General features: G+C 43.0%; 1 protein-coding gene across 1 annotated transcript in view; it reads left to right on the top strand.

Moving 5' to 3' along the window:
- The first annotated feature begins 1031 nt into the window (after nt 1-1031).
- Nucleotides 1032-24941, top strand: part of LOC121283195 (endothelial lipase-like) — a 42309-nt gene continuing 18399 nt past the window's right edge. The window contains exons 1-4 of the mRNA XM_041197447.1: nt 1032-1300; nt 16872-17068; nt 20644-20823; nt 23914-24025. Coding sequence (XP_041053381.1) covers nt 1204-1300; nt 16872-17068; nt 20644-20823; nt 23914-24025 — 586 coding nt within the window. The 5' untranslated portion in view covers nt 1032-1203. The remainder of the gene's footprint in view (nt 1301-16871; nt 17069-20643; nt 20824-23913; nt 24026-24941) is intronic.

Raw genomic sequence — 24941 nt, 5'->3', positions numbered from 1 at the left:
CTCCTCCCTAGCGAGGGACCTTATGACCAATTTCAGACCTTTAATGCCACCTCATTTGTTGGTTAACTCAGCAGAGATCAGAGTTGAAAAGTGGGACATTCCCGATGTGTGTGGAAGTTATCACATCAGTGAGTTTTAAAAAACAGTAATCACCGCGTCATCGGTCTAACCTTGCACCTCATTTAGAGAATTCCACCACATTGTAACGTTTGAAGGTCAAACAACACCGTCTGATCTAAATGATACTGCAAACGGCGAACTATAACTCATTTCAGATAAATGCTCCCTTTCTTCCCCGAAGCAAGACTAATTGTATTGGAGTGTTCACTTTCCCACATTACCTGCTACACAGGAAAGGAACCTGTTTCGGCACCTGTTAACAGGTTAGGTGGCTTATGGCGGGTATGCACACAGCGTGCCTACTCTGAATGTACTCAAATTCGGATTCACAGGAACTGCACAAAGCAGCTTCTCGCCCCATTCAATTCATCTTTTTCCACCTCTATGTTATAACCTATTGTTGCATTAGTCACAAAGGTTTATTCTTTTTGAAGACTTTCAGTCACCTTAACGTAAGGCGAGTGGGACAGGAAAGGTTACTGTTGGGGACATCAGATTGTTTGTTATTCGCTCTTTTGTTAGAAATTAACGCAACTGTGGTCCTTTGTCTGTCTATGATACATAGACTGTAACGTAATGGGAAAAAACCATCATACAATTTTCAACGAATTTCACTTATCCCAGTGGAAACGATCTAAATATGACGTGTTAATGATTCAAGCGGATTATAACATTATGAATATGCCGTTTTTTAAAATCCAATTTCTCACCATCCTATTTAGTTTGGAATATTTGGCAGTAATTCGTTACTGAAAGCCATTCATCGCTTCAATATGCAGACTCCACCTCCCGGGCTCGACCAATGGTAAAAACCAAAAGTTGAATAAATTAGCCAAATATCCATCTGCCGATTAGTCGGCTGACTGAAAATATCTACTTAAAAAGCCAATTGCGGGACGCGGGCATGCAAAACAATTGTAACAAGGTGCCTGGGGAAGTTTGAACTAAGTTGCAGGCACTGAAGTAACTTATTGAGATCAGCGGGGTCGGGGCTACAGGAATATCATTGATCAAGCAGTACCAAAAAAAATTTCTTAAAATCCACCTTTGCAAAGCACGCCCGGACATCAGTGCGGTATCTAAATGGGAACGATGAATAGCTTCACCTTGTGTATCAGTCTGCTATCTCTGTTATCTACCGGCTTCTCAGAGAGAGATTCCAAGGACGCAGTTGCTGCTGGTAAGAATACATTTTAAAGTTATTATTAAGTACTCGTCGGATTTTAAAGCCTCAGGGTTAAACAGTAACAGCTTTGGAAACTTTGCTGGAGGAGTGTTCTCAAGACCCTGAAATTGACATTTCTGCCCCTCCCCCCAGTGTTCCATTGTGTTCTGTCTATCATAAGTTCACTTGATGAATCTTACTGCATACCTTTTTCAATCTCAGGACTGTCCTGCTCTATTTTATTATTATTATTTTTTTAAAAACTCAGTTCTAAATAAGATAATAACCCCCCCTACCCCCCACCCCGAACTGGTTCGTGCTCTCTTGGAGGGTAGTGTGTGTCTGGAATTCGCTGCCCAAGTTGGTGGTAGAGGCAGAAACTCTAAACTCTTTTAAAAAGTACCTGGATCTGCACCTAAAGTGCTGTAAACTGCACGGCTATGGGCCGGGTGCAGGAAGGTGGGATTAGAAAGGGCACCCGGGTGTCCTCGGGTTGGCATGGACAAGATGGGCCGAATGGCCTCCTTCTGTGCTGTAACTTTTCTATAGTTCCATGGTTCCATGCATGAGTTGTGGGGGGTGGGGGTTCTCATATGCTCTGAAGGTACAACTTTAAAAAACATGTTCTTGAAATGAGCACCGCAGAGGTAACGTTTGAAACAAATGATCCCAACACTTTCTGAAGACGAAGTGCCTCAAAAGATGTTCCCTCGTCTTGATCAAAGAGGAAGACGTACTGCAATGTTTAACTTGTACTGCCACCTCATTTATGGCTCCTTTTGCCCAGAAAGATTTATTTCACTCCCCCTGCCAGCACCTCACGAGTTCCTTGCCCCTCAGTTGCTAATTGCTAAGTTCTGCCCCAATGACTGAACGGCCGGGGTGCGGGGGGCGGTCGAATAGTTATCAGATTTAAATTGAGGTTTGGAAATTACACACCAAGATTAAGGTTATAAGAAGAGACAGGATGGTCAGCAAATGAAGCAAACCCGAGATCATTTTAAAAGCAAATGCGCAGGAAGAATCCAAATTAAAATAGAACAATTTAAAATAGAAAAGCCAGGAAGAACAGCAGTGTACAAAGAAAAACGGCGCGGGGGAGAGGGCAGAAAAAAAACGAGAAAACTGGGAAAAAGAAGAGAGATGATAGAGCAGAGACAAGAAAGGCTGAGTTTCACAGTTGGGGAGGAGATATCAGGCAGGCAGTTTGAAACATTGTCTGAAAATCTGAAAATGTTTCCCACTGGAAATGCTTAGGAACTGTTAGGAAATATCAGCAGTGGATAAACCAAGGTTATTTCAAATTTACACCGGCAGCGAGTTTAAACAGTGAGTCAACTTCAAAAGTACTTCATTAGCTATAACGCGCTTTGGGATGTTCTGAAATTGTGCAAGGACAAATCTTTCTTCCCTTAATACAGCTGTATTCAGTGTTAAACGCCGGAGATCATTTTAAACAGCAACCCCATGATGGCCGGATGAAGGTTTGGCGGGGTTTGGGAGGAGTGAGCAGGTTGCGAGGTACAGTATCAGTGCCCCGCTCTTGAGAGGCAGGACAGTTCAGCTTGCTATTGAGAGCAGACTTCCATTGCGCATTTGGGAGTCTGATGTTAATTTAATGCTGATGGGCTGGGTTTCCCAAGGCCCCCTCCAAACTTGGCCAACACCTCCCCGTCCCTTGCCCCGCTATCTTTACTCCTCCACAAAGTGCTGAACCTGCAACCGCTCCCTCCCCACCATGTCCCGAACTTTCCATCCCTCACTCCCTCCTCGCTGCCACCCCTCTCCTTACCATGGTTAATCACAAACTTGGGGCTTAGTGGAGAGGTCTTCTCATAGTGCATCAGAGATTGGGACAGAGGTCTATAAGGTCACATGCCAACTTGGTTAGAGTGGAATTGCTTACCAATTCTGCTGCAGGGGACTCACCTGCAGACTTTAAGATCTCAGGCTGCCAAGGAAATCTGATGGGTATAAATCAGGAAGCTGGATAGTGTGTGAGTAAGCTTGCACACAATGGGGATCAGAGCATGGAGAAACTCACCCCAACTTGTACCAAAGCTTGGCCAATGTGGGCCATGCGCTCAGCTCCATGAAGCAACAGTGGTGCCCAGCATGATGGTGCCCATGCTGAAAGCTGTGACCACTCCCATGCTAGCTAATGTTGCTGCCATGGAAGTGCAGACAGCTGCCATCTTGGCTTTGAGGGGTAGTGTTGATAAGGGCTTCCAGAGTGTTGAATCACTCCTGCACTCTAGAACCAAGAATGGCAATAGCTTCATGAAATAGGCACCTGCTATTTCCTCTCGGGAAAACCACATTTGTGATTCCCACCACTCAATCCACCCTTGTTAGTGCCACACAGTCAGCTGGATCAGCCATGCCCTGACTCCTCCTTAGATGCTGCAGTCAGGCCTTCAAGGTTGGCAATTGCTGAAAGTCACAGCCATCTGACGTCATGGCCATCTGAAGTGGCCCCAATGGAAGCTCAGAAAACTTCCAACTTTCAGACTGTAGCCGCTGGGGAAACACTTCATAAGAATACTGGGATAATTAAACAAGCTTGCCCCACGGCCTTGCACTGGAATAATGTGTAATTATTTCTATTAACTGTTAGATACAGATAGAATTCAGTTGTTAGATAGATTAACTTTATGTTTTGGATTTGGTGTTGAGATTTCTATTTGTAGTGAATTGAGGGAAGATCCAACAGGCAGGGCAGAAGAAAGGCAAAGGATGGAAATAAGGATGGTGGATAAGGGCTGTGGGACTGTTGGGGGTAGGAGGCATGGTTCATGTGAAGCACTCTTCGACCAGCTGTTCTTTGAGAGCTCTAGAAACTGGGGCGACCAATCACCCATACTCTTAGTGCTGCTCCTCCTCCTCCTACACTGCCTACTCTTGCTCCATCTCCTGCTCCGTTACTTGCTGCCCAGTTGGTATTAAGTGCAGGGCCCTCACGATGGGGAAGCTGTGGAGCCTGTAACAGAGGTTGATAAATCCGGATACGCTCTCAGGGATGTACTGCAATGCTCTCCCTGAATGGTCCAGACAGCGAAGCATTGCTTCAGCATGCCAACTCTATGCTTGATGACCTTTCTGGTGGCAGCTTATTTCTTATTGTAAGTCTGCACTGTAGCTCTGTGCAGACTCCTAACAGGAGGTAGTAACCAAATCATGAGGTGATAGCTGTTGTCACCCTGTAACCAGCCGGTGACCTGATTAGAACAAAGCAGCACGGAAGATTGGAGCGTGATGCACTGCCTGTGGCTGCAAATAGGATGGACATTGAAGTAGTAGAATGTGTTTCTATCAATATAATAGGTAATAGAAATCACACAAGGCAATGTGCACCCTTGGTAAACCTGTAATGCATATAAAGTCTAATGCACGCTCAACCTGCCATGGGAAACGGATGTAAGTATTCCTCTTGATGTAGAGAGCTTCTGTCACTTCCTGGTACACTGGTGGCTTGCAAACTGTGTGAGATCACTGATGTCATCTGCTGCAACCTGAAAGGAGCCCCTGGTATAAAAGTTAAGAGCCACAGTGACCTCGCCAGCCACAGGCAGGGCAGTCAGTGCCTTGGTGTAAGGTGCGAGTTGTTATTGCAGGAGGTGAAATTGCTCAGTAGTCACTTTCTGTGTGAGGCAAAGGTGTCTTGAGACATTGCTGTTCACTGAAGTTTATGTAAGAGAAATTATCTTTGCAGATATAGGAATGCTGCTATTTGAGAGCTCTCGGATTTAGGGGCACTGGTGATCTATATTCTTCACGCTGCTCCTTGTTCTCCCACACTGCCTACTCTTGCTCCAACTCCGGCTGCACTTCTTGCTGCCGGGGTGATGGTGCACAGAGCCCTTCTCCTCCCCTCTCTATGAGCTGCTCCTGCTCTTTCCCATTTTTCCTGCCCCTCCTCCTCCAGCCGGAAGTTCCACACATAACTGCAGTAAAACTGTTTAGAAGGCAGATAAAAATGTTAAAGCACCCGCAGAATCATCTTCCCAGTGGTCAGAATAAAGATTGCATAGTCAGCAAACAATCCAAAAGCATCTAGATGTTGGCCTCAGCCTAACTTGGAAGTGGTAGATTAATTCGTACTGTTCATGTGGCCAGTCTGGTGCTGGGGCAGACCAATATCAGGAAAAGCCCAACAACAAGTTTAAGGACCCTAATTTAATTGCTTCAGTCATAATTTTAAATTTTTCTGGCAAGCGCCTGAATACCTATGGAGCAGCCCAATCCAATATCTGAGGTGGTTCATTTTCAGTGCGTGCGTGTGCTCCGACCACCATGTTGGATGCTTATCTGTCATGTACCAGAAAAACTGATTCAGGTGTAATGATTTTCCAGGTACTGAGTTTAATGTTAAACCATTCTACAAGCATGATCAGCTGTAATGTTTAAAACTTAAGCATCCATAACATTTTTACGACTTTAAAATTCTGCTTTTAACCAATATGACCTCCTCAATAAAGAAGATGACCTTCTTTAGTCTCAATGAAACTTCTACAGCTTAAAGTCCAAGCCTAGCTCATCTTCAGAGCTGGAGCCATTGCTCCCCGCACTTTAATGTTTAACTAGCATGTGATATTCTTGAAGCTGAGTAGGTTTCAACAGACTGCTCCGTGTCCTGGACAGCAAGACCTCAAATCTCTCTGAAAAATTACCCTGATTTCCGCTGACACACAGTTCTAAGGTAATGTCCTGTGATATTTAGCTCTACAAATTTTAGTTGCAAACCTCTTCAAGCCATGCATAGGGATCTAGCCAGGGTAAAATGAAACCAATGGGATAAAAACAAAAAACTGCGGATGCTGGAAATCCAAAACAAAAACAGAATTACCTGGAAAAACTCAGCAGGTCTGGCAGCATCGGTGGAGAAGAAAAGAGTTGATGTTTCGAGTCCTCATGACCCTTCAACAGAACTGGGTGAATCCAAGGAGAGGGGTGAAATATAAGCTGGTTTAAGGTGGGGGGAGGGAAGCGGAGGGGGATGTTGTGGTTGTAGGGACAAGCAAGCAGTGATAGGAGCAGATAGTCAAAAGGTGTCACAGACATAAGGACAAAAGAAGACAGAGGTGTTGAAGTTGGTGATATTATCTAAACGAATGTGCTAATTGAGAATGGATGGTAGGGCACTCAAGGTACTGCTCTAGTGGGGGTGGGGGGGCATAAAAGATTTTGAAATAATGGAAATAGGTGGGAAAAGAAAAATCTATATAAATTATTGGAAAAAACAAAAGGAAGGGGGAAGAAACAGAAAGGGGGTGGGGATGGAGGAGTTCAAGATCTAAAGTTGTTGAATTCAATATTCAGTCCAGAAGGCTGTAAAGTGCCTAGTTGGAAGAAGAGGTGCTGTTCCTCCAGTTTGTGTTGGGCTTCACTGGAACAATGCAGCAAGCCAAGGACAGACATGTGGGCAAGAGAGCAGGGTGGAGTGTTAAAATGGCAAGCGACAGGGAGGTTTGGGTCATTCTTGCGGACACCTGCCCCTTCACTTCCTCTGTCCTCACTGTCCAGGGGCCCAAACACTCCTTTCAAGTGAAGCAGCATTTCACTTGCATTTCCCCCAACTTAGTCTACTGCATTCGTTGCTCCCAATGAGGTCTCCTCTACATTGGAGAGACCAAACGTAAACTGGGTGACTGCTTTGCAGAACATTTGTGGTCTGTCCGCAAGAATGACCCAAACCTCCCTGTCGCTTGCCATTGATTTCAGAAACAATGTTCAGGGGAAAAAAATCAACAGGCTCTTGGAGAGGTTTGAGTTAGATAAGGAAAACCTGCAAAGATTTGGAAAAGGCAGATCGTGTTTTATCAATCTAACTGAATTTTTGCTGAAGTAACAGAGAAGATTGATGAAGGGAAGATGGTGCTTATATCGATATTAAGAAAAATTTTGACAAGTTATCTTGTAGAAGGCTGGTTAATAAAATTGAGGCCAATGGAATTGGATGGTCAGTGTCCAATTAGATAAAAATATTGACTTAAAGACAGAAAACAGTGAGTCGTGGTAAATGGTTATTTTTCAGACTGAAGGATGGTAGTTAGTGAGTCAGTGCTAGGAACGTTTTTGTTTTGCTATATATAAATGACTTGGATCTTGGAAGATGGAGTAAAGTTACAAAATCTGCCAATGATACCAAATTTGGAGGGATGATAAGAATTGACTGCAATAGGACATAGATAAGCTAGCAGAATGGGCAGACAAGTGGCAGATGGAATTTAATACAGAGAAGTATGAGGTGATGTGTTTAGGCAGAAGGAGTAAGGAGAGGCAATATCAATTGATAGCACATTTTAAAGAGTGTTCAGCAACAGAGGAACCTGGGGTGCATGTGCATCCATCTATGAAGGTGGCAGGAAATGTTGAGAGAGTGGTTAATGAAGCATATGGGATCTTGGGCTTTATAAATAGAGATATTGGGCAGAATTTTCTGCCTGTCGGACGGGCAGGTCGGGAGTGGGCATGGAGCTGATTGCCCACAATTGGCTACGCAATGCCATTTCACATGGGCGGGCCAATTAAGGCCTGCCCAGTGTGACGCACGGTGGTAGTGCTGAGCGCTACCTGTGCAGGCGGGGGCAGGAGGGGGAGTCGGAGCTGCATCAGGGAGATTAAGTTCATATTAAACTATTTAAATAAAGAAAGGTAAAACTTATTCAGACATGTCCCCTCATGTGACAGTATCACATGAGCTTGGACATGTTTATGAATTGTGACAAAAATATTTATTAATTTAATAAAGCCTTCAGGAAACCTCATCCCTCCCGTGGATGAGGTTTCCTGAAAAATGCAAGGCCACTTGGGCTCTTTGCCTGCCTGACAACCTTAAGGGTGGATGCGCAGTGTTGATAATTACTTTAATTGGTTTTTCAATGGCCTTAACAGGCTTTTCAGAGTTCGGTGCGCGCCCGCTGAATAAAAGATCTGAATGACACGCGGTGATGTCGGGACATACGCCCGACTTCACCGCGTGTCATTTAACGCGCCAGCGTGCCGGGCCCACCCCCGCACACCAACGTGAAAATTCTGGCCATTGAGTGAAAGAACAGGAAAGTTATGTTGAACCTTTATAAAACTGTGGTTAGGCCCCAACTAGAGTATTATGTTCAGTTCTGGTCACCACACTTTAGGAAAGACATGAAAATCCTTGAGAGGGTGCAGAGTAGAATTACCAGAATGGTTCCAAGGATGGGGGATTTTATGTACATGGTTATGTTGGAAAAGCTTGCGTTGTTCTCTTTGAGACAGTGGAGATTGAGGGGAGATTTGATAGAGGTGTACAAGATTATGACAGGCTTAGATAAGGTAGACAGGAATAATTTCTCAATTGCTGATGGTACAAGGATTAGGATCATAGATTTAAGAGATGCAGGGGGAATATGAGGAAGAACTTAAGTCACCTGGACCTGATGGGTTGGATCTCAGAATATTAAAGGAAGTAGCTGCAGAGATAGTGGATGCACTGGTAGTAATATTCTAAGAATCCTTAAATTCTAGAGAAGTTCCAGAGGATTGGAAAACTGCTAATGTAACACCCTTATTCAAAAAGGGAGGGAGACAAAAAACAGGTAGCTAGAGGCCAGTTAGCTTAACATCTGTCATCGGGAAAATGTTGGAGTCTATTATAAAGGACATAATAGCAGAGCATTTAGAAATGCATAATATAATCAAGCAGAGTCAGCACGGCTTCATGAAGGGGAAATCATGCCTGACAAATTTATTAGAATTCTTTGAGGAGGTAACAAGAAGGATAGATAAAGGAGAACCAGTAGATGTAATAGGTTTGGATTTCCAAAAGGCATTCAATAAGGTACTGCACATAAGGCTACTTAATAAGATAAGGGTAATATATTAGCATGGATAGAGGACTGGTGAACTAATAGAAGACGGAGGGCTGAATTTTGTTGCCAGTGAGCTGGGGGCGGGGCCCACTCGCCGACACACAAAATGACGCTGAATGTTGTTGGTTGGAACCCCCGACATCATCCCCATTTAAATTTTCAGGAAGGCAGGGGCACAGCCAAATCACCTGGAAAAACTCAGCATCTGTCGAAGGGTCATGAGGACTCGAAACGTCAACTCTTTTCTTCTCCGCTGATGCTGCCAGACCTGCTGAGCTTTTCCAGGTAATTCTGTTTTTGTTTTTGTTTTGGATTTCCAGCATCCGCAGTTTTTTTGTTTTTAGCACAGCCAAATCAGCTGTGTGCCCGCCGACTTGTCAATGGCCAATTGAGGCCATTGACAGGATCATTAAAACAATTAAAGGACCTGCCCGTCCAACCTTAAGGTTGGCAGGCAGGCGAGGAGCCCCCGGCTGGCTTCTGATAATACATGAAACCTCATCCAGCGGCGGGATGAGGTTTCTTGTAGGGTTTAAAAAAGTGTAATAAAGTTTTTGTGAAATTTATTGATATGTCCCATCTCATGTGACATTGTCACATGAGGGGGACATGTTAAGGATTTTTTTTTCTATTATTAATGTGTATACAGCTGTCAGCGATCTCCCTGAGGCAGCACTTAGCCTCAGGGAGATGTGAGCTCTTTCATCCGCTTGCGTGAAAGAGCACACTCTCGCTTTTGGGGTATCCCCCCCCACCGCCCGAACAGGAAGTGTATAGCGCTTCCCGCTGGACGTCATGCTGGGCGGGCCTTAATTGGTCCACCACTTAAAATGGTGGTGGGGCCTGCTTCTCTGGCAGGGATCGGCTCCCCACCTGCCGGAGATTGGGTCGGGCCCATCCGCCCGGTAGGCAGAAAATTCTGCCCAGAGAGCTTGGGAGTTGGTGGTGGGGGTGGGTGGGGGGGGGGGGGGGGGGGGGGGGGGGGGTGCGTGGTGGGGGACATTTTTGGGATGGCAACCTGTAACCAGTGGAGTGCCACAGGGATCAGTGCTGGGGCCACAATTATTTACAATATATATTAATGACTTGGATGAGGGAAATTAATGTACTATTGTCAAGTTTGTGGATGACACAAAAATAGGTGGGAAGGCACAAAGTGTCTACAGAGGGATATCGACACGTTAAGTGAGTGGGCAAAAACATGGCAGATAGAATATAATGTGGGAAAGTATGAGGTTATGCACTTTGGCAGGAAGAATAGAGGAACTGAATATTAATTAAATGGAGGAAGACTGCAGGAGGCTGCAGCACAGAGGGTTTTGGGGGTCCTCATGCATGAATCCCAAAAAGCTAACATACAAGTTCAGCAGGTGCTGGGAAGGCAAATGGAATGTTGGCCTTTATTTCAAGGGGAATGGAGTATAAAAATAGGGAAGTCTTGCTAAAACTATACAAGGCACTAATTAGACCACACCTAGAATACTGTGAACAGTTTTGATCCCCTTATCTAAGGAAAGATATACTGGCATTGGAGACAATCCAAAGAAGGTTCACTAGGTTGATCCCAGATATGGAGGGATTTTCTTATGAGAGGTTGTGTAGGTTGAGCCTGTACTCATTGGAGTTTAGAAGAGTGAGAGGTGACCTTATTGAAACATATAATATTCTTAGGGGGCTTGACAAGGTAGGTGCTGAGAGGTTCTTTCCCCTTGTTGGGGAGTCCATGACCAGAAGGCATAATCTCAGTAAAGGAGCACCCACTTAAAACAGAGTTGAGGAGGAATTTCTTCTCTCAGAGTGTAGTGAATCTGTGGAATTCTTTACTGCAGAGGGCTGTAGAAGCTGGATCCTTAAGTATATTCAAGGCTGGTATAGACAGACTTTTAATCAGTAAGGGAATCGAGGTTTATGGGGAAAAGGCAGGAAAGTGGAGTTGAGGGTTATCAGATCAGCCATGATCTCATTGAGTGGTGGAGCAGGCTTGATGGGCCAAATGGCCTACTACTGCTCCTACATCTTATGGTCTGATGGTCTTATACACAGCAAGCAGTAGTGACCTGGAATTTACTGCCCATGAGGCAAAAAAATCAATGATTTCAAAATGAAATTGGATGGGCACTTGTAGGAAATAAACTTGCAGGGCTATGGGGAATGAGCAGAGGAGTGGGACTGATTGGATTGCTCCACATTGGCACAGACACAATGGACCGAATAGCCTCCTTATGTGCTGTAAATGACTCTATGACTCTATCTCACCTCCCTCTTCTTCTTTAAGACACTCCCTAAAATCTATCTCTTTGTCCAATGTCTCCTTCTCTAGTTTGGTGTCACTTTTTGTCTGACTGCACTCCTGTGAAGTGCCTTGGGAGTTTTTTCTATTTCAATGGTGCTGTTTAAGTTCAATTTGTTGTTGTTGTAATATTTATCCCAGGTGGCCATTTTCTGAATGTGAGCCTTCACCAGGTGTGTTAATTGATTGTTGCTAACTATGTGAACTCTCAGAGCAGAGCCTGACTAACCTGATGGCTACATAGAGTCAGAGAGGTCTGCAGCACAGAAAAAGGGCCTTCAGCTCATCGAGTCTGCGCCGGTCAAACAAGTACCTAACTATTCTAATCCCATTTTCCAGCACTAGGCCCATGGTCTTGTATGCCATGGCATCGCAATTGCACATCCAAATAGTACATGTATAAGAGTACTAGTGTAGGAATCAGTCCTAGTGGTCAGTCACAGAATCCAGGTTATTTCTTCTTCCCTAGTCTAGAGAGAGACTAACTGTAACACTTTTAATGCTCACTTGCTGATATCAACTATAACAATTCAGCACAACATAACATCTCATTGCAATGTAAAGCTATGTTCTACAGTGGGCAGAGGCATCAGGATGCTCCCAGGAAGTCAAAATTCTAAATAGCCCTTTCTCATCAAGGTATTAGTTGCCTCTGTTTGCACCAGGTAGTTAGTAAAATTAAATTAAGAGAAATAATGGCCAGCATTTATTGCCCATCCCTAGTTGCCCTTGAGAAGGTGGTGGTGAGCTGCTTTCTTGAACCGCTGCAGCCCATGTAGTGTTGGTATGCCCACAGGGCTGTTAGGGAGAGGATTTTGACCCATCGACAATGAAGGAACGGCAATGTATTTCCAAGTCAGGATGATGAGTGGCTTGAGGGGAACTTCCAGGTCATGGTGTTCCCATGTGTCTGCTGCCCTTGTCCTTCTAGATGGTAGTGGCCGTGGGCTTGGAAGGTGCTGTCTATGGAACCTTGTTGAGTCCTTGCAGTGCATCTTGTAGATGGTACACACTGCTGCCACTGTGTGTCAGTGGTGGAAGCAGTGAATGTCTGTGGATGGGGCGCTTTGTCCTGGATGGTGTCAAGCTTCTTGAGTGTTGTTGGAGCAGCCCTTATCCAGGCAAGTTGGGGGTAATCCATCACACTCTTGACTTGTGCCTTGTAGATGGTGGACAGGCTTTGGGGAGTCAGGAGTGACCCAAATCATACATTCAGCTTGCAAGATACTTTACCAGATGATAATGCCACTTTAAATGATACATTCTGGAGCTGAATTGGCTGCCAGTTTAAACATGTGCTAGTTCCTGCTCTGACATCTACACATGGGAATCAAAACAGGTGCTTCTTGTCACAGTAATGCAACAGCAAGTTTCTGAGTAGTAACAATGAACTCCACGTTTAGGCTGGCTGTATGCACAGACTGTCCCTGGTTTCCCAGAAGAGCATAGTTCTAATTTCAGCTTATCTACGATCTATCTTTCTCTCACCAAGACACTGACTCTTGCTACAGTTTCCTGTGGGAGTGGCTGCCCTCGAATATTGACTCAAGTGGAAATTCTTGCTATATGAGTTTGGAGAGTGTCAGAATGCCATTCAATCCTGGGAGGAATCACAGTCATGCTGGATTCTGTCTTTTCCCAATATCCTCATATGTGAACTTTCCAGCAAAGGTTGCTGACTAGCAATCAGGAGTGAGAATCCTGGTTTAATTTTCCCTACTTAAGCCTCAGGAATGAGCAATTAACTTGTACAGCACACCAATTTTCCCCAGGCTGTGATTAATTAATTTGAATTTGTATCTGGAACTGTATTGGTCAGTTCCATATTAGGCAGTGCATTCCAACCTTGATATCCTTATGACAAAAGTAAAACATTTTTTTCCATATACTGCATCATGGTATTGGCTTCTTTCTTTCTGTGATAGTACTTACGGTATTCAGAACCAGATTCATTTGCAGTAACAATGGTCCATCGATACAATCATTTCAAAGTATTGACACTGAGGTTAATTCTGTCTATGGACGATAGCATGAAATGGGGAATAGCGAACTGACAGCCTGTTTCAGGAGGGATGTAAAATGGACTGTGAACTCTTTATCAGTTGTTTTACATCACACTAAGCCAAATTTACCTCATTGAGTCTGGTTAGGTATGTGAAGTCATTAGCCAAGTTAACTTGCGACTGTTTCCTGTACCACCTTTTGAAATCAAATGGCACGAGATATAACCAGTAGCTGAAAAGTAGTAACAAAGATTTTCAGTTCAATCAGCTTGGCTTGTTACCAGTTACCTAGGTATTGGATAGCTTTAAGCGCACTTTAGGTGATGGGAAATGAAATGTCACCTCTAGCTCTGGTCTGAGGTGTTGAACCTGGGAAAAATTTGCCGAGGAATAATCCAAAAATATAGCAGTTACTACCTGCTCTCCTGCTCCCACATACAGTTTTAAAATGCTGACAAGTGATTGCACCTTAATTTATTTTTCTTTGTTCCTTCCTGCCCAACCTCCTTCCCTAGGTGAAACACTCCTTTGTAAGGCATTCAGCTCAGTAGCTCAGTTTGGGCCTGACCAGCTAATTATAAATAGAATGGATTAATGTGACAGGAGCAGCAAAGTAGAAATACTTCTGATGAGTCAGCTTTACACTGTATGTGCTGTGTAATGTAGTGGTGCTTGGTGGTCAGTGATATTAATATGAGGTGCTAATTCTGGATTCGACCACTCTTTCCTGATTAAAAACTCTCTGCTTCCCGTCCTTTGTTTCTTCTTCCACTTGGTCAATTTTTTTCACCACTCACTTCTTCCCCTAAAGGTGCTGACTCTTTGCGGTTCTATGAGAACCAGCTTCACTCTCTTACATTGCAAAAGTGGTTATTTTTCCTATCTGAGCCTATTCAGTGAGAATTGGTTTGCTATTTGACTGAAACACTGCCGCTGCCCTTAGCCAATGTTTGTGCACACACACACACACACACACACACACACACGCATACACACACACGCACATTACTCACCGAGGTCACTGGATATCACTCTATTTGGATTTTCTCCCCCACCTCTCTAATCCAGGAATATGGGATTTTATTTTGGAATCCCAACATTTGTTTACACAGCACTTTGTGTGATCTAGGGTGTACTGCACTGGCTGGTGGAATACTCTGTTTTTAAAATTCTTTCATGGGATGTGGGCATCTCTGGTTGGGCCAGAAGTTAATGCCCATCCTTAATTGCCCTTGAGAAGGTAATGGTAAGTGGTGATGGTAGTGGATTTGTACGCAAAGAGCAAAAATTACAGGGCTATGAGGAAAGAACAGTGGGTTGGGGCTAATTGCTTGGCTCTACTAAAGACTTGGCACAGGTATGACAGGTCAAGTTGTCTCCTTCTGTGCTGGTTGATTCTATGACTCTATGAACTGCTCCTTATCTGAGATTGACCAAAGATTGCATTTGGGACCTTCCCATGCTCAGTGTGGATGTTATCATGAGATAGCATGACATGTTAGGAAGTACACATTGAAGGATAAATGATTATGATCTGATCACTAGAGGTTTATCAATGAATAACAGCCAATTATTAGGGAATAAGAAGCTCAATATTACTGGCTACCCAAAATACAAAAGCGCTCCTTTCTTTAGCACTAACACTCTTCATATAAGTTCACCAAAAATGTTGAAAGTAATTGGTATGTGCTCTTCTATTCACTACTGTTAAACTGAATATAAACTTGACCACCTTTTTTCTACCAGTGGTGAATGGAGGAACTTATATTAAGAAGTGATTTTATGTTCCCCCTAGGGGGTGGGTTGGCAGTGGGTGGGTGGTGAGGAGTGCAAAATCAGGTGCCATGGCAGTGCTGCATGCCCACCATCTACCCAGCCACCCTGACCCTGCAAGTATTTTAACTGTGGTGGGGGACGCCAGTGCCAAGTGTCCAGGTTGCTCAGCAAAACTTGTCGAGCCTTATGGCTGGGCTGGGGGTGGGGCTGGCTGGGGACGATGGCCGTCGGGGTAGGCACCCTGTGCCAATTGGAGGCATGTCCTCAAGTTATTTCAAATCCCCCACATTTTCCGTCCCCCCAACCCCTGTCGATCCTAGGCCCCCACCAACCCCCTCTTCAGGCCTGTCAACTTGGCCCCAGCAAGTTCCCAGACTTACTTGTAAGTCCAGGTTCCATACTGCTCATCCTGGAGACTGCTTGCAGTCCCAGCAGTGGCCACCGTTCCTGTTTGATTGGCTGGAAGCTCTTAGAGGCGGGGCTTCCCCTACGAAAGGACAGAGGGCCTGCTTCAAACCAATTAAAGGCCCGATGACTGTAAAATGTCTGCGGGTCAAGCTGACCAAGTGCAGCTGGGCTTGCCATCGACTTTTATACTGGAGTGTGGTGAGGGGGGTGTGGAACCCTGCCCCCAGTGTAAAAGTCAGCCCTATTTTGACCGCACTCTCCTATAAAGAATAGTTCATTGTTTCTGGTGCACCATTCATCAAAACCCAAGAAATGGAGAATTCAATTTATGTTAAGCTGTCCTTTATCTGATGTTGATGAAGTTGTGCACTTCCAGAATTTTTTGTTTTGTTTATACTTCTGCTTTCCAGTTCAATTGAAAGTTACACATGTTCCGCATCATGCCTCCATGTGTAGTAAATTTGTGTTGGAAGACTGAATTTTTGGAACATCGCCCCTTACCACACACCTTGACTGAAGGATTCTCTTACTTAAAATAGTGGATAATGATATGCACATCTTGCATGGTGTGAGGAACATCTTCAGTTCAAATTCTGAGGCAAATTCCAAATTTATGCAGGCTGGTTTCTAGTTGCAAAGGGGAAAATCAATGGAGTTTACAAAGCCTGAATGCACTATTAACTGATAACAGACACAATACCTTCATTTTTATGCTAATGTATATAATATATTCTATCAGATCATTTTCACAACCTCTGAGTCCAATATTGCTCTACTGTACCATTTTAATTATACTCTGCATGAAAGTTGCCATAGTTCTAGGGGACTATAGGCTGCTCTCTCATTACAGAGAGGACAACTGGTGGTGAGTTTAACCTAAGGGTCACCACACCTCAGGCAAGGGGCAAGTTTGAGAAGGCAGGACCTTCATAGATGACCTCTGAGTACAGGAATTGAACCCATGCTATTAGCACCACTCTACATCACAAACCAGCCATCCAGCCTCAGTTAGTTCAGTTGCTAACCGACATAACAACTAAACACAATCTGATCCAATCCCATCAAGCAGTCAAAAGTCTTTTTTTTCTCTTTGTCTCCTTTTGTGTCTCTAGACTATACATAGCCTTGGGAAATAAGACCAGATATCAAAGGTTGTGCATGTTGGATTACAATTTCATTATTATTTCATTTTGAGTTTAACTGCAACCTTGCACTTAACAGCAATTCCTCAATCTGACCTTTTGCCGCTTTCTTTACAGGCAAATCGGCTCAGGATGTGATGCATAAAGAGAATATAGGTTGGGATTACAGCAATATTCAGACAAAGTTTAACCTTCAGAGCTCAAAAAATACTGAGGAGAAAGACTGTGGCATTATTGCAGGTGTGGGTGAGAGCCTGGTGAAATGTAATTTCAACATGACTGCTAAGACATTCATTATCATCCATGGGTGGACGGTGAGTTGCACAGTCTGCTAACCTAATCTAATTTCCTCAAAACTGGAGTACTGACTATCTCAGATATATAATTTCTATCGTAATGCAAATATTCAGAGTACAGTTAGCAAATGTTAACAAACAATTCCTTACAGCGATCGTGATTAAACCCCTTAAAAATTTAGTTGCTTGACGGACTGAACAAACAGTAGTAACATGTTTTCTTCACTTACAATAACTCTTTTCAAAAATCTGGTTTTATTGACCCATTGTTCTCTAACTCTGGGAAGCAGCCATTTTAAAACAAGGTCCTTGATGTAGTGTGTCTCAATAACTTAATGTTTTTATCAAAAATAAAAACGTGATTCATAAAGTTGTGGGAAAATATTTTTTAAAAAATTATTTAGGATGAGCAGTCTAGTGACATAATTTTATTGTAAAAATTTTGGCTCTATCAAAATTAAAAGATATAAAAACCCAACATTGACATGTATGTTTAAAACCAGGGTCACTGTTTCACAATTAGGAGTGGGTGTTTGCCGCCAGCCACCCTTACCCTAAACTAAACTTAGCCCAGGGACTTTGTGGTTAATTGTGTGATCCCAATCCCAACACCTGCCCAAATCATTTAATTTAAATGTAGGCAAATTTGGGATCTTCCTTTATATAGCATCTTTCGCAAGCTCAGAATATCCCCAACGTTGGTAAGGAGAACAGGAAAACCGTCTGCTCTTTTTTGAATGGTGTCATGGGATCTTTTGCATCGACGTGAGACACAGACAGGCCTCAATTTAACAAGAAGGCACATACAACAGTGTAGCACTCCCTTGTCTCACCCCATCCTATCTCTGCCACCTGCCCTATCCCTACAACGCTTTGAGATCCCTGTACTCTTCTAATTCTGGCCTTGTTTAGCATCCCTGGTTTTAATCACTTCACCACTGGTGGCTCTGCCTTCAGCTGCCTGGCCCCCAGCTCTGGAATTTCCTCCTTAAACCTCTCCGTCTCACTATCTTTTTCTCTTCCTTGAAGGCACCCTTGAAACCAACCTCTGACTAAGCTTTTGATCACCTGTTCCAATATATCCTTATGTGGCTCATTCTCAGATTTTATTTGATAACCCTCCTGCAAAGCACCTTGGGACATTTTACTATGCTAAAGGCATGGTTAAAATGCAAGTTACTGCTGTGCTTCAACAAAGCCACTAGTTCTTGGCTTCTGAATTTATGAATTTGACATACTTATTACAGAAAATCAGAAAGTAAGTTGTGAAGAGGACTCTAGGAGTCTGAAAAGGGATATAGATACATTAAGTGGGTGGGTAAATATTTGGCAGTATAATGTGGGAAAATGTGAACTTATCCACTTTGGCAGGAAGAAATGAAAAGCAGCATATTATTTAAATGGAGCGAGATTGCAGAACTCTGAGGTACAGGGGGATCTGAGTGTCCTGGTATGTGAGTCACAAAAAGTTAGCATGCAAGTACAGCAAGTGATTAGAAAGGCAAATCGAATATTGTTGTCTATTGCAAGGGGAATGGAATATAAAAGTAGGGATGTTTTGCTACAATTGTACAGGGCGTTGGTGAGACCACATCTAGAGTACCATGTATGGTTTTGTAGTTTTGTTCTCCTTAATTAAGAAAAGACATAATTGCATTAGCAGCAGTTCAGAGAAAGTTGACTCAACTGATTCCTGGGTTGGGGGGTTATCAGATGAGGAAAGATTGGACATGCTGGGACTGTATCCATTGGAGTTTAGAAGAATGAGAGGTGACCTTATTGAAACATATAAGATCCTGAGGGAACTTGACAGATTGGATGCTGAAAATATGTTTCCCCTTTATGGAGTAGGGGGACACAGTTTAAAAAATGGGGTTTCCCATTTATCATGGAGATGAGGAGAAATTTTTTCTCTCAAAGGGTCGTGAGCCTGTGGAATTCTCTTCCCTAGAGAGCAATGGTGGCAAGGTCATTGAATATTTTAAAGTCTGAGTTAGATAGATGCTTGAATAACAAAGGGAGACAAAAGGTAGGTGTGAATGTGGAGTTGAGGCCACACTCAGATCAGCCATCACTTTCTCAAATGGCAAAGTAGGCTCGAGGAGCCAAATGGCCTACTCCTGCTCCTAATTTGTATTTTTGCATGTTTGTAGATCAGCTGAAAGACAATTACAGATACACTATGGTGTGGTGTTGGTTTAAGAAAGTGTCTTTAACAGTTAAAGTCACAATGCTTGCATTTTGAAGTTAGGTCTGAGAGGGAGAACTTGAGGGAGAATCTAATCTCCTTGTGGGGAATACTGTAAATTTGAAGTCATCCTAAACTCTGCTGCCTATGTCCTAACTCACACCAAGTTCCATTCACCCATCACCGCAGTACTCACTGACTGACATGACTTAAGCAATGTCTTGATTTTTAAAATTCTCATCCTTGGTTTCAAATCCATCCATAACCTTGACCCCTCCCTTTCTCTGTAATCCCCTCCAGCCCTACAACCATCTGAGACTCTGGCATCTTGAAAATCCCGTATTTAAATTGCTCCGGCATTGATGGCTGTGCATTCAGCTGCCAAGCTCCAAGTTCTGGAATTCCTTCATTAAACCTTTCCACCTCTCTATCTCTCTCTCCTCCTTTAAGACAATCCTTAAAACTTACCTCTTTGACCAAGCTTTTGGCATGTGCCTCAATATCTTCTTATGTGACTTGATGTCAAATTTTGTTTTGTAAAATTCCTGTGAAGCACCTTGGAGCATTTTATTATGTTATAGGCATTTTATAATACAAATTGTTGCTGTTATTGCCAATTAAACAGTTCGTTGGCCTGATGCTGGCTATACTGTATGAGTTTATCCTATAGATCACCTCAAGAGCTGATGTATTTCAGTTTCTTGTAATATGTATTCTTTTGTACTTATTTGAAATGCCTATGATAAATGAAAACAAAATAGTGAGGTTTTGAGGAGCATCTTAAAGGGAGAGAGAAAATGATTGAGATGGAGAGGCTTAGAGAGGAAATTCCAGAGTTTAGGGCCCAGGCAGCAGAAGGCACAGCCATCAAATGTGGATACGCAAGAGGCCAGAATTGGAGGCACGCCGAGACATCTGAGGGTTGGAGGGCTGGAGGAGGTTACAGAGATGGGGAGCAGAGAAGCCATGGAGGGATTTGAAAACAATGTTCAGATATAAAAACTAAACAGATAAGTTAAGTTTTCTGGGGTAACTTGTTTTTAAAAGATGTGCAGAGGTGTGAAAAAGTGGAAATGCATGATTGATCCCCTAATTTTGTTCATGTGCACAGATTTCTTTCCTTTTGAACGTCCTCTCCACAGGCTGAACTGGACTGGACTGGACTGATCAAAAGATAACCATCCTTATTATTGGGGAGTTCAGGGGAAGCTTCACCATGCAGGACATCGGCATGTACTCATACTTGGTTGCCCAAAATAGGAAAGCATAGATTAAGATTAATACAAAAATTCAAAAGGAATGAGTCCAATAACATTTTGAACCTATTGAGACTTCACAGTAAAATGGTGCCTATCAGTGAAAGTGAAGGAGTGACTTTTTTTTAAATGATTGCCTTTCCTTGCAGACGACTGGACTGATGGAATCTTGGATCAGCGGTATGGTTAAAGCCCTCCAAAAACAAGAAATATACGCAAACATCATTGTGGTCAACTGGCTTGATCGTGCGCATCAGCTTTACACAGTTGCTGTCAACAACTCAGAGGTGGTTGGAAGAGAAATTGCTATGTTAGTTGACTGGCTACAGGTAAATGATACTATACACAATCCAGCAGAACCCTGCTGTACATCCTAAACACATTTACTTTTTAAAATTGATCATCATTGATCTTGCTTGGAGGGCTAGCATAGATACAGTTTGGAAACTGTTGATGTTAACTAGATGCACACGTGCTGTAACACGTATTGGGAAGGGTACTGTTCCACAAAAGATGTCCAAATCAAACCCTAGAATGCATTGCAGAACTTGAGGAGTGACATGGGAAACAGGAAAGATGCTAATCTACACTGTAGTATGGTTCCTTGGACCCTGTTTTCCTGAGCCCTGGCAGTTCTATGCACTTTGTTTAAGTGTGAGTCTCTGGGCGGGATTTTCCGCTCCCACCTGCCACCTGGATTGTCCGTCTGGTCCCGCTGAAGATCAATGGACTTTTGGCTGGGCCGCCGCATCCCCCACAGTGGCTCCCCCCATGACTGGGTTGGACAATCCCTGCCTCTGTATTGAGAAATGGCAGGCTAATAAATTATGGATGAGCCATCACAGATTAGTGAGATTTTCTTTATAACCTGATGTGCACATCTGCATGTCAACAGGAACTGAAACCATGGTTGACTTTTTGTTTTGTATTTTTGACCTCCCTAACCCAGGTTACTGAGGTTGATCAGAAATTGAACCTGAGATTTTCTGTTCTCTATGGCTGTGCTGCACCAGGGATGAGAAGCTTAAGTGATGAGGAGGCCCTAGAAAATCTAGAATAGTTTTATTTCAACAGAGAAGGCTAAGGCGAAGCCTGATCGAGATGAGTTTTGATAAAGTCCATAAATAAAGAACATGCATTTAAAAAGCACCTTTCCTGACCTTAGGATGTCTCAAAATGTTCTTTAGCCAATGAAGTAATCTTGATGTGTAATGTTGTAATGTAGGAAATGGTGAAAATCTATTTTCACTGCTCAGTGAATCCATAATTAGAGGGCATTAATTTAAGATGATCTCAAAATAATGAAAGGAGAGGTTAAGAGATTTACTTTTATGTGGAAAGTTGTTAGGGTATGCAATGCCCCATCAGAAACAATGAGAGAAACAGGATCCATAATAGCTTTTAAAGGAAAGTAGATAAATATTTGGAGAAGAAAAACTTAAAAGGGCAAATGGCAGAGGAATGGGCTAGTTGGCTATTCCTTTACGCCACTGGCATAGGCAATTGTCCAAATGCCCGTCCTTGTTTTGTAAAGTTTATATAGTGCCACAGAATTAACTTCTACCTGAACAGGGCTTTGGTGAAACATCTCATCTGAAGCATGGCACATCTGATAGTGCATCAGTCTCTAAACACTGCTGGATTATTGGCCTAGATCAATGGATCTCAAACTGGAATCTGAATCTCAAACTGCAGATCCCTGGTGTTTGGCAGAGACCTTGCAGGGGGGCCTGTGATGCAGAGCTGGGCTGCAGGTGGATGACCACCCAGGATACTGCAGTTAAGCATAAGCTGGTGAGTGGTAGCCAGAGACATACTTTGCTCTCCATCTTTCTCTGCGCTCTGCAGGCTCCCTTCTTTGGCAGTAACTCACTCGTTAGTTGGATTTTGGCCAGTTCGAGTCCATGACACTAAACTAGTAGCTTTACTTAGAGAGGCTGCAAGAATGACTGGTGCAGAAAATGGAAATATCATACTTTTGCAGCGATTTTCTGTTCTGAAGCAAATGAGGCAGAATGGAATAAAAACAGAAAATGCTGGAAAAACTCAGCAGTCTGGCAGCACCTGTGGAGAGAGAAACAGTTAACGGTTCCTGCCCAATATGACTCTTCTTTGGAACCCATTGAGTTTCAAAGAAGAGTTATATTGGACACAAAACATTAGCTCTGTTTCTGTCTCCACAGATGCTGCCGGAACTGCTGAGTTTTTCCAGCATTTTTCTGTTTTTATTTCAGATTTCCAGCATCTGCAGTACTTTATTTTTATTTTAGAAGCAGAATGGAAAGCTTGCTGCTGAAGCAAGAACTGGGAACGTTCTTCAGTGGTGGTCCTTCACACCAATGAATAGAAAAACTCTGCATTCAAAATATCTATTATGTTAGTGAAGGAATAATTGTTTTTAATGTCACATGTTAAAATTTTGATTCTTAAACAATTTGCATTTATACAGCACCTTTCATTTCCTTGGGATATCCCAAAGTACTTTACAGTACTTATTTTTGAACTGTAGTCACTGTAGTTTCATAGGAAAATGCATCAGTCAATATGTGCATAGCAAGGACCCACAAACAGCAATGTTTTTGTGGTGATAGTTGGAGAACACAAGTTGGCCAAAGGACTAGGCAAACACTAAGTCCCATGGAATCTTATATTCACACAAACAGGGAGACACTAGCTAAACATCTCTCACCTGGAACAACACAGCCCTTCCTCGGTGTTGAATTGTACTGTCAGCCTAGATTATGAGCTCAAGTCTTGGAGTGGAACTTGAACCCACTAACTTATGACTCAAAGTTGGGAATGCTACCATTGAGCCAGGTTGATATTTAACAGCCACTAACCTCTTGTGTAATTTCTATAAGATTGAAAGGATATGGACTTCTATCCTTGAAACCTGTGAAGGCCACCCTGTTAACAACTGATAGTTGGAGAACTTGAAGGAGATTCAAATGATTATTACAGCAGGGTGAATGGATTAGGCTGGTCCATCCTGACCCGGAGAAATAAATTGTCCCCCTGTAGTAGTCCACCTGGCATACAGACCCCTAATTGCCAACCCCAAGTTTCAAATAGGCTGAATGCTCTAGAATGGCATCCTACTTCATAATGAAAAGCAGCATTGTAGTTAGCTACATAAGGCTAAGAACTGGAATATCTTGGCCCATTATGATGACTGGACATCAGTGACAGTCAGTCTAAAGACACCTCTTAAGCTCCTTCTGAATAAGGGCCTTTTGGTCATGTCATTCAATGGAACAATGCATTAATTCAGCAACAGAGCTTGCTGTCCTACCAGGCTAGATATTTCTTTTCATTTTTAGGAACATAACAAATAGTACTAAACAAGCTGCTTATTTTTGTCTGTTACCATGAAAAGAAGATTGTCCAATTAAATATTTAAAAAACTTCTCCATCTGCAGCATGTGACAGACATACCGCTTTATAGGATGCATATGATTGGCTACAGCTTGGGAGCTCATGTCGCAGGATTTGCAGGAAAAGCTGCACAAAATAAAATTGGACGAATAACAGGTAGGAATTAATGAAGATAGGTTGAACTTTCTGACAATGTTTATTAAATATATAAGTATCGGAAATGCATTTGGCAAAGGGTGGGTACAATGTTGACTTTGTGGTGAGTTCATAGTAGTCTGCCAGTTCATCCCACAGGAGGTACCAATTGGGAGTGAAGCCCTTCTTCTGAGGATGGGATGGAGTGAAAATTGTGGTTGTGTGCCTTCTGGCCCTCATTGCAAAAATTCTTTGTATGAAGTAGTATTTCGGGTATGCCTGAGCTATATTAATTGATGGAGCTTTAATCTATTGAATTGGGAAAAGTTATTTTCTCTGTGATGATGAGGGTCCAGCAATTTAATATAATTGTCAAAAGAGAGGTTGGCAGCAATTTCTTTATGTAGAGAATTGTTGTGGATGGATTATTGGGGCAAGGACCTTATGTCAATGTTAAAGTGAATAATATTTGAAGCAGAAAAAAATACAAGGCCAAAGGGAGAGTCTGGGGAAGAGGGATCAGTTAGACTAGAAAGCAAGACTTAATAGACTGAATGGCTACTTTCTGTGCTTTAAATTTTCATAGTTTAATGGATTCATCTCAGCCAGGGCATGCATTCAAGCATTATATTTGTCTTCAGCTCAATAGGCAAGAGGGAAACTTAGCCAGTGTTCCAACTCTTGCTTGTTACTAAGAGACACTTGGAGAGTAACATGTGGATTTTAGATGGGAATACGCTCAGGCCTAGCTATGATAACTGCCATTGTTGAATAATGTGCCTTCATCCACTGTTGAGGCTCAGACAGCTTCAGCCGCTTGAGAGAGGTCATGGTTGGTACCCCAAATGAGTCCCCTTTTGCAGGACAGGAAGTGAGGAAAATCATTACCACTACTTAATAACAAAAGTGGACTACCTTCATACAGGACAGGAGGGCC

Source organism: Carcharodon carcharias, chromosome 1, assembly GCF_017639515.1.
Source record: "Carcharodon carcharias isolate sCarCar2 chromosome 1, sCarCar2.pri, whole genome shotgun sequence".
NCBI classification, from domain to species: domain Eukaryota; kingdom Metazoa; phylum Chordata; class Chondrichthyes; order Lamniformes; family Lamnidae; genus Carcharodon; species Carcharodon carcharias.
The sequence above is the reverse complement of the archived record's forward strand: the minus strand, read 5'-3'. Positions and strand labels throughout refer to the sequence as shown.